The following is a 16701-nucleotide window of genomic DNA, read 5'->3' as shown; positions in this document are numbered from 1 at the left end:
TTTTTGGAACTCTCTTGCTTTTTTGATGATCCAGCATATGTTGGCAATTTGATCTCTGGTTCCTCTGCCTTTTCTAAAACCAGCTTGAATATCTGGAAGCTCACGGTTCACGTATTGCTGAAGCCTGGCTTGGAGAATTTTGAGCATGACTTTACTAGCGTGTGAGATGAGTGTAATTGTGTGGTAGTTTGAGCATTCTTTAGCATTTGCCTTTCTTTGGGATTGCAATGAAAACTGACCTTTTCCAGTCCTGTGGCCATTGCTGAGTTTTCCAGATTTGCTGGCATATTGAGTGCAGCACTTTCACAGCATCATCTTTTAGGATTTGAAAAAGCTCAACTGGAATTCCATCACCTCCACTAGCTTTGTTCATAGTGATGCTTCCTAAGGCCCACTTGACTTCACATTCCAGCATGTCTGGATCTAGCTGAGTGGTCACAGCATCGTGATTATATGGGTCGTGAAGATCTTTTCTTGCTTCCTGTTTAAGTTTACAGAAATTTCCCAATCTTCCAGTTGAACCTACAGAGTTCAGCAAGTCCTCTGTTGCTAGTGTCATAGGGACAAATTATTAATTATAATGTGACATTCTCTAAGTAATTGGAAATAATAGAGAAAATACATTTAGAATTTGAAAGGGAATTTTCACAGAGTAACTATCTAGCACCAAACATAGATATTTAACATTAGCTGTGTTTAAAAGATTGGGAATAGATTGATAACTGGTTATTTTCATATTATAGTGGACATCAGATTAACTCACACTGAGCAAAAAATAATGACCTATTAAAAAATAAATTTCACCCTCCAAAAATGTGAACATATTCCTTAGTAACTTCAATTCTTGCAACTCTGGACCCAGCATCAGCACACTGGTATGTTAACATATGTGAGCTGAGTGCTTTTATTCATTTACTCAACGAAGTGTCAGTACCTGCTCTTTGTACTTGTATTTTAAAATGGATGAAGAATAACCTTGTTTAAAGAAACAAGAAAGCATGTTTTTCTTTGAAAACTTTGCTACTGAATTTACCTTTTTTGTGTTATCTCCTCAGTCTTTATATGAATTGATTTGTTGTAAGTTGGGTCTCTTTATAGTTGTTTCACATGATAATCCTTCACTATTGTTGCATAATTATCTTAATCAAATTTGCACCAATATGAGTTCCTGTATTCATTCAAGTCAATTCCAGTCTTTTTCTTGTAATTCATGGAGATTAGCAAACCATTTCAAGAATAGCACAGCTGAGTAAAAGGGAAGCTCTACAAGGAATATTTTTTTTTAAATAAATTTTTAAGTACATTCTAAAAACAATGATTCAGGTTTCTTTTATTTTCAACTATATTAGCTTATCAATTTAAAAATCCATTCTCATCTTCTTTATATAGCCCATGAAATTTCAGTTAAATTACATACCTAATATTCAGGTTGTTTAAAAGTAGCACCTTGGAAAACATTTGGCTAAGGAAAGACCTAGAACAACACTAAAGCATTTCATTTTTTATATAAAGCTTTATATTTTACCAAAACAATTTGTATGGGTCCAACTACAGAATTTGGAGGATGAGTAATTTTTCAGTAGTACTATCACAAACACTGAAAGTAATCTGGAAAAATAAAGTATTAGTGCACATTTATGAGTGACTTGGACTCTTACGAACATTTATTACCTATCTAGTATGAAAAGACTATATTATGCTTTTAAGTTTTTGGATTTCTCAACTAAAAACAAGTCAGAGTTTGGCATGCTTTCCATCCTAATCCTTTGCTGAAAACATGCTTTTAAGAAGCATGGAGGCTTTGGTGAGACTCTATCATGACTCTTACATTGTGTTGACTTGTTTCACTTTATTTTTTAAAGCAAAATAGAATCTTCATTTTAACTCACCTATTTAACATTTCATTTCTTTTCTGTGGTTTTGACAGAGATGACTCATTTTGGTGACGTTTGGCATACTCCTTAATTTACCAAGATACAACTTTAGCTCAATTTCCAATTTAATTCAGTTACTTTAAATTGTCAAACTTTACAATGAACATAGTTTTTCAGTTTTTTGGCTCTCAATGACATTAACTTTGTGGGTAAAGATTACAGAGATATGCTAATATTTTGAACAAGATCTAGAGTTCATTGAAACATGAATCTATTTATTCTGTATGTTACATGTTCTATTAACAAAGATAGTGATGTTGCCATCTTGCCTAGGATTAGTAAAAATTAATAGATATCCAGAATTATGAGTTGGGTTTGTTTATGCATTGCCAGTACTCATGGAACTCCTTGGAGTGATCTGTGAAATCCAACTGCAGGATATGATATCCCATGATAACTGTACTTTAATTCTAAAACATTATTGAAAGTTTGGCCTCTATCCATTGCATGGTTTATAAGAGTGTACAAGTTCTTGGTAGAAACTTCATATTAATCTGAATTGCCCCAACATTTATGGAAGACAAATGATTTCATAAGTAATCAAGGGTTTCTGTAAACCAAAATGAACTCCTGGTATTCTCAGAAGTGAATTTGTTCTATAGTGCAGGGTGTACAACTAATTGTTTTTGTGAATCTAGAAATATCCAGATTTTAACAGTTCTGTGTTTGGTGAGTCCCTCACAGTGTAAACTTCTGTCCAGCCATTATATATATAGTCTCACCAGTGAAGCTATGTGCATGTGTGCCAAGTCGCTTCAGCCATGTCCAGTTCTTTGTGACCCTTTGGACTGTAGACCACCAAGCTCCTCTGTCCGTGGGATTCTACAGGCAAGAATACTGGAGTGGGTTGCCATGCCCAGGGGATCTTCCCAACCTATAAATCGAACCTGCATCTCTTAGGTCTCCTGCACTGGCAAGCAGGTTCTTTACCACTAGTGCCACCTGGGAAACCCACTAGTGAAGCTAAATCAAGGACCGTATTATAAAATTTCCCCCTCAGTCACCTTTCTGAGTAAAGAACAACTCCAAGTTGTTGTTGGCTTCCTCTCCCTTCAGTCTCCTCTGACGACTAGCAGGGCCCTCACTCTCAGTGCATCCTCCCCTGCATCTACCTGTGGTCATCATCTGACCTAGTCTTCTTTTCATGATTCAGAGGCACTTAGAAGAATTAAGATGTCTTATACTTCTGTTAAACATGTGTTCTATCCTATTTTCTCCAAAGCCAGAGCCTATTTCTCTAGGAACATCTTTGTTCTCTCTCATTCTTAGAAACAGAGCTTCCCAGTTTAAGCCATTTGGCAACTTTATGTGGTAGCTACTATCATTCATGCAATTTCAGATTGAAAGGAGTTGTGAAATTGGACCAAAGTTGATGATGGGTGGGGGCAGTCTAGAGTCCTTGGAGAGGCAGAGAATTAGAAACAGACCAACAGAACATTGAGATAAAACATTCAGTCAATCTAGAAGGATGAGTCAGTTCAATGGAAAGGAGCAGGAAATGTATACTTGGAGTTTTGTCACTAAAAGCATTGGAAGGTTGATAAGCTAGGATCTTTCTGAAGCATGCATTTTATACATAATAAAGGAAAGAGTTAAGACCTTTTTGGAAAATTAATATAATTCAGGATCTTAGTAATTCATCCAAATCAGTAGTATGAGACCAAGCAAGTACTAGTATCCAAGTGGGAGTGTAATATATGTTGTTGAACTATATTATTCTTCTTCAGGCTACTTACTCTAATTCTTCTGTGGTCTGTTCTGATAAATTTAGAAAAGGTGGTGAACTTTCTACAAGCTTACAAAATTCAGAAAGGATGGTGACCTTTCTGAAAGCTTACAAAATTCTTTTACACTGCATAAAACTAGATTGATATAGTTGCTTACTGAGAGATGATTAAAATAACCTTCCCAGGTCCATTACTTTACTAGATTTTGAACCAAATATATATGTGTATTATACTATACACATGTGACTATTTTTCAAGAAAATGTCTACTTTTCATTTCACCAAGTTTAATATGTACTCTGTTCCTCTTTTTGAGGAAATAATGTTTAGTTATGTCAGACAGTGGGTATATTTTTAGAAAAGCACACGGAGCCTTCCTAACTAGTGATTGAAAACATGATGTAAGTTTGTTGAGTTAAATTCAACTGGACATTAACTGGGTGTTTAAACTATCCAAACTGCTTGTACTAAAGAACTTTAACAACATTATGAGTTTATTTTGGCATTTTACACAGGTTTGGATCTTCAGTTATTATTTTCCAAAATATAAAATACATTACAACTAAGAAGGAAAATAGCATTCAATTCAATTAAGTATTGATTGAGAATCTATTACCAGCTTTAGGCTGGTGTCTTCAGTGGGCATATTTTATGTCTTTGAGGAACTTATTTCTTCTTGGGATAAAGGACATATACTTACTATAGATAACAGTTTTACATGCTGTAAGTAAGACTTGTATCATTTGATCAAGACAGGTATTTTTGATGCTGGCTTTCTGTTAGAATCAGCTGAGGAGGTTTTAAAAATACAAATTCCAAGTTTCCATTCCCAGAGACTCTGATTCAGAGGATGGTTTCTAAATGGCCCTTCTGTGATGATTATTTTGGAGGTGGTTCAGTGAAAAATGCCATGTGCCAAAATAAATTTGGAAAGAAAGATATCAATTTGGATAGACTCCTTAGATTAAAATAGACTAATACATAATATTCTATTTATTGCATCTAGGTCTTAGTAATCAGAGTCATTTAAAATTGATAGGTAATTTAATTGATGTTTCTACAGATGTTTTGTTACATTTACCTAACTATTGTACTGACTAGAAAATATTTCTAACTGATAATTGCTGTGTGTGTGTGTGTTCTCATATCATGTCTGACTTTTGCGACCCCATGGACTGTAGCCTGTAAGGCTCCTCTGTCCAGGAAATTTTCTAGGCAAGAATACTGGGGAAGGGTGCCATTTCCTCCTCCAGAGGGTCTTCCAGACCTATGTTTCCAGACCTTCTCCTATGTTTCCAGCGTTGGCAGGTGGATTCTTTACCACTGCAGCACCTGGAAAGCCCTAATTTCCATATATTTTATGCTTAACTTATTTCTCAGTTTCTTTCAAGTTACATATTTCATAAACATCAGTACTGTTTCCTCCCTGTCCTAATAATTTATCCCTTGAATACAGAGACCCCCTTTGGTAAGGTAGCTAATATTGAACACAGTAAAATACTGTGATAGCCTAAGAAATACAGCAAACAAACAAACAAAAATATTCTTTTTGTCTAAGTTTCTTGTTAGGTGCTACAAAATCTTGTTTCTTGTCTTCACAGTGAACCTTCTTGAAAAAGTAATCTGTACAGTAGTTAAGAGAGTTGCCACTGAGGTCAAATTCCCTGGATTCGTCTACAGACACCACTTATCACAGTAACTTGATAGATAGATACTAGCTTTATTAGGATTATTTTTGTCTCTCTTTTAATTATCTTCTCTCTTAAAAATCTCTCCTTTCTTTATATCCATCCTTTTCTGTTTCTGTGACCACCTCCTGTGTGATAATGCTTCCCTAATAAATTGATGAATAGTACAAATCTCCCTTTCAGCTTCTGTTCAGCACTGCCCAATAAAAGTACAATGTCAGACACAGCTATAATTTGAAATATTCTAGTAGCCACATTTAAATAACAAGACCAAAAATAGGTAAATTTAATAATATAGTTTAACACATATAAAATATTAACCATTTCAATATAATGTAATCAGTAAAACTTAATGAGATATTTTCATACTAATTATCTGAAATCTGGTATGTATTTTACACTTAAGCACATTTTTAATTGAAGTAGTTGATTTACAATGTTGTTTCAGTTTCTGATGTATAGCAAAATTATTCAGGTGTGTGTTTATGTGTATATATAAAAATATATATGAGTACATATATGAGTATATATATATACTCTTTTCAGATTATTTTCCACTATAAGTCATTGCAAGATATTTTGAATGTAGTACCCTATAGTATATAGTAGGACCTTGTTGTTTATCTATTTTATATACAGTTATACAGTAGTGTTATGGCACATCTTAAATGTTGACCTGCTTGGTCTATATTAAGATTTTATAAATTTTACAACTGAAAACTAGATTTACATATCCAAGTATTCCATATCTACTTACAAGTCTTCCAATAACTGAGTCAAATATAAAAAAAATATTTTTCTTTAATAGCCATATCCAACTTGACAAAATTTATCCTTTTTTTTTAAAAAAGAGCTGATTTAACTTTGATGCCGAAACATACGAGTTTGAAAACTATGTCTGTCTAAGTAAATTCACTTACTCTTGTGTCAGCCTACTATTATTAACATGAGATTCGGAGGGATACTGCATAAATTGAAAAGCAGGATTATCAATATCAACAAGAAATTCTTCAACTTTTTTGCAGACATTTTATAAAATTGCCAGTTGCAATTAACATTTGCATATTGATCATATTAGGGAAATATGTAAAATCATTATTTATTTGTATATTAGAAGTTTCAGTTTCAACATGAATAATCTTAACTTTTCCAACTACTTTACAAGTAAACTGACTATCCTTGAAGTTTCAAATTCAGTACACTCATATACAGTGTGATATTGGTGAGGGAACATGTATCCATGTGCCATGTTTTTGTCATTGGTTATTAGATAATGGCAGTTATTCCTTTGTTTCAAAAAAATCTTGGAGTTGACAGTTCAGTGAATCCTTGTAAAACTCTTCTGGGACTTGACCAATAACCATTGGAATAAAACACAAAATCATTAAATTTTTCTTTTTTTTTTTCTTTTGAATTCTGTAAACTAGTGATGATTCAGAACATTTGCATGTATATGCTAACAATTGTATCTATGACACTTCCCATTGAATCTGTGTTAAAAACTGAGAACAAACATATTAAACATATATAATACTTTGGATGCAGTAAGACAAATGCCTATAGTTTGAAATTACAAACTACAAACTTTACTGTGTGAATTTTTCATCTAACATAACTGAAGCACTGATAACTGTGATAGAAAATAATTTTTTTAATACCTAGCTGAATTTCTTCTTTAATGAATGTAAAAGATGTTAAAATATCTGTTATGGTTCTAATTTTTAGATAAGTGAATTGGCAACATTTCTTCCTAGATTTAGAAGTCCACTGAGAAAAAAAAATCACCAACGTGTCAGTTGGCCGGTATCCCTTATTTCCTAACTTTTACAAGAGTGCTCGTTCTTAAAATGAATATTTGAACAGGTACTCCTTTGCTAATAAATGTTCAGAAGATCATCATGCTTTCATAGTAAAATCCAAACTCCTTAACATTCAGTTTCATAATCTTGGCCTTCCAATCTTTCCAACTTCACTTTACTACCCCCTCCTCCAAAACTTTGTTCATGTCATGCTGAAATGGTTGTGGTTGTTCCAAAAGACCACTCTCTCCTACTTCTCAGTGCCATTTCACTTTCACTCCAGAAAGAAACACCTCTTCCCTCTCCTACCCCCACCTGTCTTCCTCCTGATAGTCTTTCACAACTCAGCAGCCTCTCCTGACCACTGTCTTCTCCTGGGCAGCCTAGAATTAGTATCCTTCATTTGTGCCCTTCTTACCCTATGACCTCTGAACACTATCCCATAGCACTTATTACACTATACTGTACTTACCTCCACCAGATGGTAAACTCTTTGAGAGCACGGGGGGTGCTCTTTGTCCCTATACTACCCCACACCCAGAATGGCCCATGGTATGTAATGGGTGCTCACGTTACATTCATATTGTAAGTTTCAAGGAATATCTGACTAAACTTGTATTATAAATAAGTATGTAAGGGGTTCTACTTTTCACTTTAGGAGTAACACATGACTTTTAAATATAACAACTAACTAGTGAGTTAGACATCTTATTTTAGGATGTTAATTGACATTTTCTTCTTAGTTCTCTAAAAAAGTTCTATCTAGCTGTTTGTTTAGTATGGCTTAAGTTTTATAACCATATTTGTGATTGTTTATTAATGGTTTTACTTTTGCTGCTAATAAATCATCTTTCCCTTTTTCTCTCTTGGTCCAGCTCCAACAGAGGCCACTATGCACCCGCATCTAGGTAAGTATTTAGACTCCAGTGTCACCGACCTCAGTGCTAGATCTACTTGTTTCACTCCTTTGCCATATGAGCAGGGGATACAGAGATGAGGAAACTCTCTGCCCTCTCTGATTCTCTGATCATTCATTGAAATCAGACTCAGGTCCAGATTATGCTTTAACCTGAGACCTCACTGAGGTGATCCAAAAGGCCAGTTTGGGCTAATGGAAGGACTTTTGAACCTGTTGCTACATTTATCCTTAGAATCCAGTTGGATCTGATCTTTTGACATAGGGTTCTAATGCTGAATTTTCTCCTAAGCTTCTACCCATCATAAATAGTAGAGCATGGAGGCAATAGGCAAGGAGCTATGAGTGTGAAAGAACTCAGATAAACTGAATGTGAAAGCAGATCTGAGATATCTGCTTAAACTAGTGTTGTTGTTGTTCAGTTGCCAAGTTGTGTTCGACTCTTCACAACCACAAGGACTGCAGCACACCAGGCTTCCCTGTCCCTCACCATCTCCCAGAGTTTGCCCAAGTTCATGTCTATTGAATCAGTGATGCCATCCAACCATCTCATCTTCTGTCAACCTCTTCTTCTGCCTTCAATGTTTTCCACCATCAGAGTCTTTTCCAATGAGTTGGCCGTTCACATCAGGAGGCCAAAGTATTGGCTTAAACTAGCACTGGCTTATAAAAAGAGAAATAATTTGGCCATTTATTCAAAAATTAAAATGAGATTGTCTAAATAACTGGATGCTTTGTTTAATAGCACCATGTAAAGTTGCCTCCTCTCATTTTTCTCATGATCTTTCATTCTGACATGTATTTAGTGCTTTGTAGTTCTTGAGGCAAGATTAATAGTACGGATTCTGGAGCCAAATAAACTGGATTTATCTTACCTCTGCCACTTGCTTGCATGGTGATATTGGGCAAGTTTCTTAATCTCTCTATGCCTGTTTCCTCACCTATAAAATGGAATATGAGGATTAGATGAATTTGTATTTCTAAAGCATAGTCAGGGATATATATATATATAATATATATACATGTATTATATATATATATATATATATATATATGTAATAATAATGTTTGGAAAGAAGACAGTACATGAACAAATAACCATGGAGGCTTACCCATGACTCTGTAAAAAATCTCTGGAAACAAATGATCTTTAAGAGTTAAATTTCTCATATATGACAGTGAAGACTGATTTTAAAAGCAGTTTCCTACACACACTATTTAATAAGAATGAAAAGAAATCATCCTAGCTGGCTTCAGCCTTTTCAGCTGTCTGTCACTGTGGGACTTGCAGATGGGTCAGTATTTGTCTCTTGGGCTTTCTCTTTCAACCTATAAACCCAATTAATTTATTTTTCTCTTTGGAAAATCTGCCTTGAGAAGCTCTACTTTTATGTAATGCTACAGCTTGGGGCTCCTCTTCTTTGGCAGATGAACGCAAGCACTTAGAAGCATGCCTTCTGGCAGCTGAGGCAGGCTGGTGACCCACAGTGGCCCAGCCGCATCTCAGCCATATTGGGTATTTGAGAGAGCAGTACCCTGTAGGCATTTCAGACACTGCATCTACTTGCTCAGAGGAATCATTAAATCACTCCTAAGCACAGAAGACATCACAGTGTTCTTTCCAGTGTAAATCCATATTCTCCCTGTTGTCGAGCCTAAGGCTTTGAGTCTGAATAGCCATTTCTCTCAATACATGCTGATTCACTGGTTTTCCCGACTTCGTTATGTGCTTACCTACTGGCATACCTGGTATAAAGAGGGTGAGGGTGCCTGCAGGTGGCATTGTCACCAAAGAGAATTTGCAAGTGAACTTTTGGTATTTGGAGGTGATATTTAATTCCTCAGCCAGTTCAATAAATTATATACAAATGAACCCCCCAAAAGGTTAAAATATCACTTTTGGAAAAAATAAAAATTTTTGGTTATGTTTTATTAATCAGATCATATGATTTTCATTTTTTTTAAAAAGCATGTGCAAACTAGTCCAAACAAAATTATATAGACCCAGAGAATTTATACTAGCTGAAACAAATTCTCCAAGCAAACCATGGGAATCAGATGAGAAGATTTTCGAGCATCAAATTCATTTTTTACAATTTGTGGAGAAATAATTATCATTCCTGTACTACCTTAAAAATGAGTCTACTTACATTGTAGCTGGCCATGAAATTGTTTTTAATTGTCCATTCTTTATTCAGTGGAAATATCACATACTCTACAGTTTATGAAAACATTCTTTGCTCTTGGCATGACCTGAGTTCTTCTATAGCTTAAAAAGAAGTATTTAATACTATCTCAGGTGTAACAATAATATATTTAAGACTATTTTTCTGCCATTCCTCCTGACTTCTAATATGACTTTATTTAGACATTTTACTTACTTGTGTAGATGATCTCTCCTGTGCAGCTCTGAAGGGGAAAATGTTAACAATTTGAAACACATTAAATTACAAAAATGAGTGAATATAGGGAATGAGAAAAATCAAGTCAGGGCAAGAGGGGTAGTAAGAAAGAGAAGAGGAGATGGGTTAGTAAATAACAGCAATGTTACCTGACAACAAATAGCCACAATGTTCCATTCCCTTCAATACTCTAAAGTGAGTTAGGCACTGACTTTATTCTGGATGTGTTGAGCTGTGAGGGGCAAGTCTTGTGTGACCTCTCCTTGTAGGCTAGTGCTAACCTTGGTCTTCCCACCTCTGTGACCTGGGTGACATTTTGGTAGGGTTCTCTTTGGGGGCTCTGGTTTCCAGACTTCTAAACAGCAGAGTTATTCTTTTACTTAGTAGTTTAGGAGCACAGAAAATGCAATTAGCTGCTTGTTTAAACTTCAATTTTAGTTTAAAATACTGTTATTTATCGTAAATGTAGCATGTTTACTCTTTTGCATAGCTAAATCTATTGTTCAGTATAACCCTTTTCTAAATCTTTGTCTTCCTTTAGCTGAAATTCATAGTGACAGTATTATCCTACGAGATGACTTTGACTCCTACCACCAAAAGGAATTGAATCCAAACATATGGTAAGTTAAAGGATCATGCCTCACTTGGGTCTGTATAAAAGGCAAAAAAAAAAAATGCTTTCTTGGAGTAGTTACATAAAATTAAATTGCTCTTTAGTTCTAAATTATCAGTGAGAATTGTTCAACTAAGGAACTGGGATTAATGTCGCCTAGAGTATGTCTGTTGTCTATTTCCTGACTTCTTTAGGAACTGAATCTAGGTACGCCTCAAAGCCATGGGTGTGGTCAGTTTTTTTCAGTAGTACAAGTTATTTACATAGAACATTGTGCTTTATTATGCTAATAATTGCATTTATGTTAAAGGAAAGAAGGGAAATGACTTATCTGAAACTGACATTATTTGAGTCATAGTTCCAAATAGCTTCTATGTTATTGGATTACCTCATTTATACTCCAGTCTTTCCTTCCAAAGCTGTTTAGAGAAAACCCTATGGGATTTTGGAGGGCAAAGAAAGAATTGACCAAAACACATACATTAGAAACCTGTTGAATACATAAATGGATGCATGAATTTGTTGGCAGTTTGTTGTATTTTTCTGACTTTGGAGAAATGAGTCTATCCATTGAGAGCTATAGTCAATCTGCATAATTTGAGAGAATATCTGAATATATTATTTTCTGTGGTACTAAATGGTACATGAATAAGAGTTCAAGATAAATTAGAAGCTCTAATGTAATCAGGTTGTAACTCAAACCCAAGCAATACTCAAGACTAGAAAGAGAATAACCCCTTCATCCTCAAATGTCTGCATATGATATTAATTTGTTTTTCTTTATTTTCACTGTTCAACAAATATCAAACAATAATTATTTTATTTGTATAGTACATTAAAAAGGAATGTGGTTCCTTCTTTTGAGTAGCTTATGATTCAGTAGTTCAGTTTCAGTTCAGTCGCTCAGTCGGGTCCAACTCTTTGCAACCCCATGAATCACAGCACGCCAGGGCTCCCTGTCTATCACCAACTCCCGGAGTTCACTCAAACTCATGTCCATAGAGTTGGTGATGCCATCCATCCATATCATTCCCTGTCATCCCCATCTCCTCCCACCCCCAATCCCTCCCAGCATCAGAGTCTTTTCCAGTGAGTCAACTTGTCACATGAGGTGGCCAAAGTATTGGAGCTTCAGTTTCAGCATCAGTCCTTCCAATGAACACCCAGGATTGATCTCCTCTAGAATGGACTTGTTGGATCTCCTTGCAGTCCAAGTAGAGGAGACGCTTAAAACATATTTTTTAAAAGCTTATAGTTCAGGATAGAAATCCTTGAGTGTAATAGAAGGTTATAAATAACATACTACAGTTCTAGAAAAGAAAGGCTGACTCTCGTGAGTGTTTCTTGGATAAAGTGGTTCTTAACCTGAGAATTGAAGATGACATATAGGTTTAGAGAGGGTTGATGCTTAAATACAAACAGGAACTTATGTCTTTTCCAGAAAGAAATATAGATTTAGAGAGTATAAGTATACAAAAAAAATCAGACTAGACAGAGACATAAAGTCTTATGATTCATACACCATTAAAGAGATAATTTATCAAAAAGATTTCACTTCCCTCTGAACATGTTCTAAATATAAATTTCTTAAAATAAGTTGAAAATCTATATTATGGAAAAGCCAAAAACTTTCTAAGCACTACTTCTACCCAAGAAAAATTCTCTCATTCTCCTCACATTTGGCTTTTTTATATCCCATTAATATAGATGTTATCAGATGATTTGTTTCTTTCAAGGAGAGTTCATTTGTGTCAAGCTAATTCATTTTCTTCAGTGAGTTTTCTTGACAAATACAAAATGTGACTTTTATGTGGTCCAAATTCTGTTATTTTTGAAATCAATAAAACATGATTGATTTTGCTTCACCCATTTTCATGACTGATCTGGTAGATGCTTTCTTGACTGAAGTTATGGATTTTGTGTCCACTTACTTAAGCTATGGTTTTTCCTCCTGTTTTAGAAAACCTTTTATTAACTTTAAAAAGCCATGCACTTCTGTCTTCTATCAAATATGCTTCAGAGTAATTTTACTTTATCCCTTACTGACCACAATCTCCTTCATCTAGTCTCTCTACGATTAAAAAATAATAATAATAATAACCTAGGAAGCTCTCATCATTTGAGAGATGGCTTTGTTGAACATAAGTGGCAGAGGTTCTGAAATCAGGTCTGTCTGGGTGGCCTTCAAGCTAGCTACTTGCCAGCTGGGTATCTGAGAATAGTACAAAACTTGCTTTACCTATCTGAGCCACATTTCTTGTCAGTAAAAGTGAGCCGAGTATTTTCCTAACACCATTGTTTTAAAGTTTGATGAACCTGAAAAGGTCTGGCGCATCTCCTAATGTATTGTTGCTGCTCAGTACGAATCAGTTCCCTCTTTCCATCTCTTATTCTCTGTCTCCTACTGTACCTTTTTGTCTCCCTCCTTCTTCCCTTTCTTTCTTCCTCCTATGGTATACTTAGATGTTGTTCTACTTGCCTCCCAGGAGCTCAGATATGACCCCAAATCATTATTATTAAAATATTCTTCAGTCAGTTTGTGTAAATGAGTCCCCAAGTCTTCCCTTACTGTATTCAGATCAAAAACAGACTTCAAATTAAATATATCTATATTATATAATATATATTAACAAAAATGCAGTAGAATTATAGAGAAGGGAGAAACAAAGAGTGTTAAATATCTTCAGTTCAGTTCAGTCACTCAGTCGTGTCTGACTCTTTGCGACCCCATGAATCACAGCACGCCAGGCCTCCCTGTCCATCCCCAACTCCCGGAGTTCACTCAAACTCATGTCCATCGAGTCGGTGATACCATCCAGCCATCTCATTCTCTGTCGTCCCCTTCTCCTTCTGCCCCCAATCTTTCCCAGCATCAGAGTCTTTTCCAGTGAGTCAACTCGTCGCATGAGGTGGCCAAAGTATTGCAGTTTCAGCTTTAGCATCAGTCCTTCCAATGAACACCCAAGATCGATCTCCTTTAGGATGGACTGGTTGGATCTCCTTGCAGTCCAAGGGACTCTCAATAGTCTTCTCCAACACCACAGTTCAAAAGCATCAATTCTTCGGCGATCAGCTTTCTTCACAGTCCAACTCTCACATCCATACATGACCACTGGAAAAACCATAGCCTTGACTAGACGGACCTTGGTTGACAAAGTAATGCCTCTGCTTTTTAATATGCTGTCTAGGTTGGTCATAACTTTCCTTCCAAGGAGTAAGCGTCTTTTAATTTCATGGCTGCAATCAGCATCCACAGTGATTTTGGAGCCCCAAAAAATAAAGTCTGACACTGTTTCCACTGTTTCCCCATCTATTTCCCATGAAGTGATGGGACCAGATGCCATGATCTTTGTTTTCTGAATGTTGAGCTTCAAGCCACCCCTGCTTAAAATAGACATAAGCTCCCTAAAGTTAAGAACCAATACAATCAGCTATTCCCAGTGAGGTATTTCCAATAACATAACAAAGCTCTCTCTTGGTTTGGACAAACATTGGCAGTTTTTGGGCTTCCCTGGTGGCTCAGTTGGTAAAGAATCCAACTGCATTGCAGGAGATCCAAGAAGATCCCTTGGAGAAGGAAATGGCAGCCCACTCCATTTTTTGCCTGGAGAATCCCATGGACAGAGCCCCTGGAGGACTACAGTCCGTGGCATTACAAAGAGTCAGACATGACTTGGCAACTAAACCACCACCACTACCAGACATTTTCACTCTTCCAAAATCTGTTTTCTTGGTATACATATTGACATGCGAGTTTTGTCCCTTATGATGTAGTCTTTGATTTTCTTTACCCCAATTAGAAGTCACTGAGCAGCTTTGTGAGAACCAGGAAGGGGAATCCTTACTGACAACCCATAACTTTATGCCATTGGCACACACCACCAGATAGAAAGAAGCTCAGGGTACATACTGCTTTGGGGCAAATTCCCAAGGCTCAATATATCACTCAATAATTTGTCACAAGAGAAAAACACTCTGCTTTTATGAGCATGTTTCTTCCATGGTGTTTAAAAATCATCATGTGCATTATTTGACTTGCAATTTTTAAGGACAAGCAAAAGGAAAAATTAAGAAACTACAGTCCCATCTGTGCAATGATGGGGAAAGAGATGAGTTTAAATTTAGTCACTCACACTTTATTTGCTTCCATTGACTTCATCTTGTGAAATCAACTTTTTTCCCACTTCATTTCATATTATTCTTGATACCTAAATTTCTTATCTCCTGTACAAATGACTGTACACAAAAAACAAGGAGCATAAAATAATATTACTATTATAATGAATGAATGTACCAGCCAAGTTATTCTCCAAGTGTATGACAGTGATTAGACTAGAACCAAGAGACTTTTTTACATCAACTCAGTATTGAATCTGTCTCTCTGCTTAGCTTAAATATTAGATTTGATTTTAAAATTAATAAATGTACTTAGTGAAAAGTTCAATAATATTAAAAATAATAAAAATAAACTTTCTTCCCACACTAGATCTATATTCTTTCCCTCTAGAGGCATCAACTGTTAGCAGTTTCTGTCAGTCCTTCCAGAAATTATTTAGGCTTACACAAGTGTCACAGTTGTTAATTCTGTCCACAAAGTTGGGTATTAGAGAAAGAAAACTTTCTTTATTCTTTTTTTTAACTCAATTTCTCTTCATTGTGTCCCTTCTACCAATAGTGAAAACTTAATTTCGGTCAAATTTAGCTTCCCTTCTCCCATTTTTCTGGTGTTGTAGCTAAGTATCAGAGAGCTTATTAGTTCAAAGGCAAGGGGTAGCATGGGGACACACCTCTTATTCCCCAGTCCTCTGTTCCTACAGATATCCACTGAATCCTCCCTGTCTCATCTAGTTTTTGGTGACTGGTCCACACAGATAGCCTTCTTACCTGTCCTAATCACTCACTCCTTCATGACGATTGCTCCATTTGATCCCTGCTTGAAGGCATGACAGCCTCTACTGCTCCTGGGCCTGGGCTGTGAATGTGTCTGTGGTGCTTTGCTGTGCTGTCGTGCCACTGTGGTCTTTCTGCCTCCCTGAGGTGCAGAGTATAGAGTCCTCCTGTGCTTTGATCCCCAAAGCGGGTCTCCCTATGGCTGCCAGAGAAGTGACCTTTTATCTCCCATTCTGTCAGCCATTTCTGTTTGCTTTGTTTGAATAAAAAATGACAAGTAAAGTTACAAGTGAAGAGAACAGCAAAACCCTTTCATGGGAATATAGTGACACCTCAGGCTTGATGAGAGTGAGGCTTCTCCACTTTCACTTTGCCCTGATGCTGGGCCACATGCAGGTAGACCTCTGGATCACAACAATAACCTCGTCAGGTCAAATGTACCATTGAATCCAAGAGACTGAGAGAAAGAATGTGGATAGAGCAACACTAACTTACCAGCACTGTTGACAGTTCTCCATTATCAACTGTGTTCAGTGTGATTACACTCCTGATGATGGAGATGGATCAGTAGAGTCTTGTGCCAATGGAGACACCCTATAGCCAAAAAGAAAAAAAAAAAAAAGGAAGGAAAACCTCTTATAACTAAATTTAGAAGGAAAGTAAAGACCTACAAATACACTCTATCTCAACATTTCACTTAAGCATGTTCTACTTGTGTCTCAACTACCTTTTT

The 16701-nt window shown here is 36.1% G+C and overlaps 1 protein-coding gene across 1 annotated transcript in view; it reads left to right on the top strand.

The window, feature by feature from the left end:
• The window catches only part of RELN (reelin), a 593433-nt gene that overhangs the window by 268537 nt on the left and 308195 nt on the right, over nucleotides 1-16701 (top strand). Inside the window, exons 5-6 of the mRNA XM_055420724.2 lie at nucleotides 8023-8055; nucleotides 11007-11085. Of these exons, the coding sequence (XP_055276699.2) occupies nucleotides 8023-8055; nucleotides 11007-11085 (112 nt within the window). The remainder of the gene's footprint in view (nucleotides 1-8022; nucleotides 8056-11006; nucleotides 11086-16701) is intronic.

This window comes from Moschus berezovskii, chromosome 3 (assembly GCF_049115385.1).
Source record: "Moschus berezovskii isolate FMDL1 chromosome 3, NW_MosBer_1.0, whole genome shotgun sequence".
Taxonomy (NCBI): domain Eukaryota; kingdom Metazoa; phylum Chordata; class Mammalia; order Artiodactyla; family Moschidae; genus Moschus; species Moschus berezovskii.
Note: the sequence above shows the minus strand (reverse complement) of the source record. Positions and strands in the feature narration are given on the sequence as shown.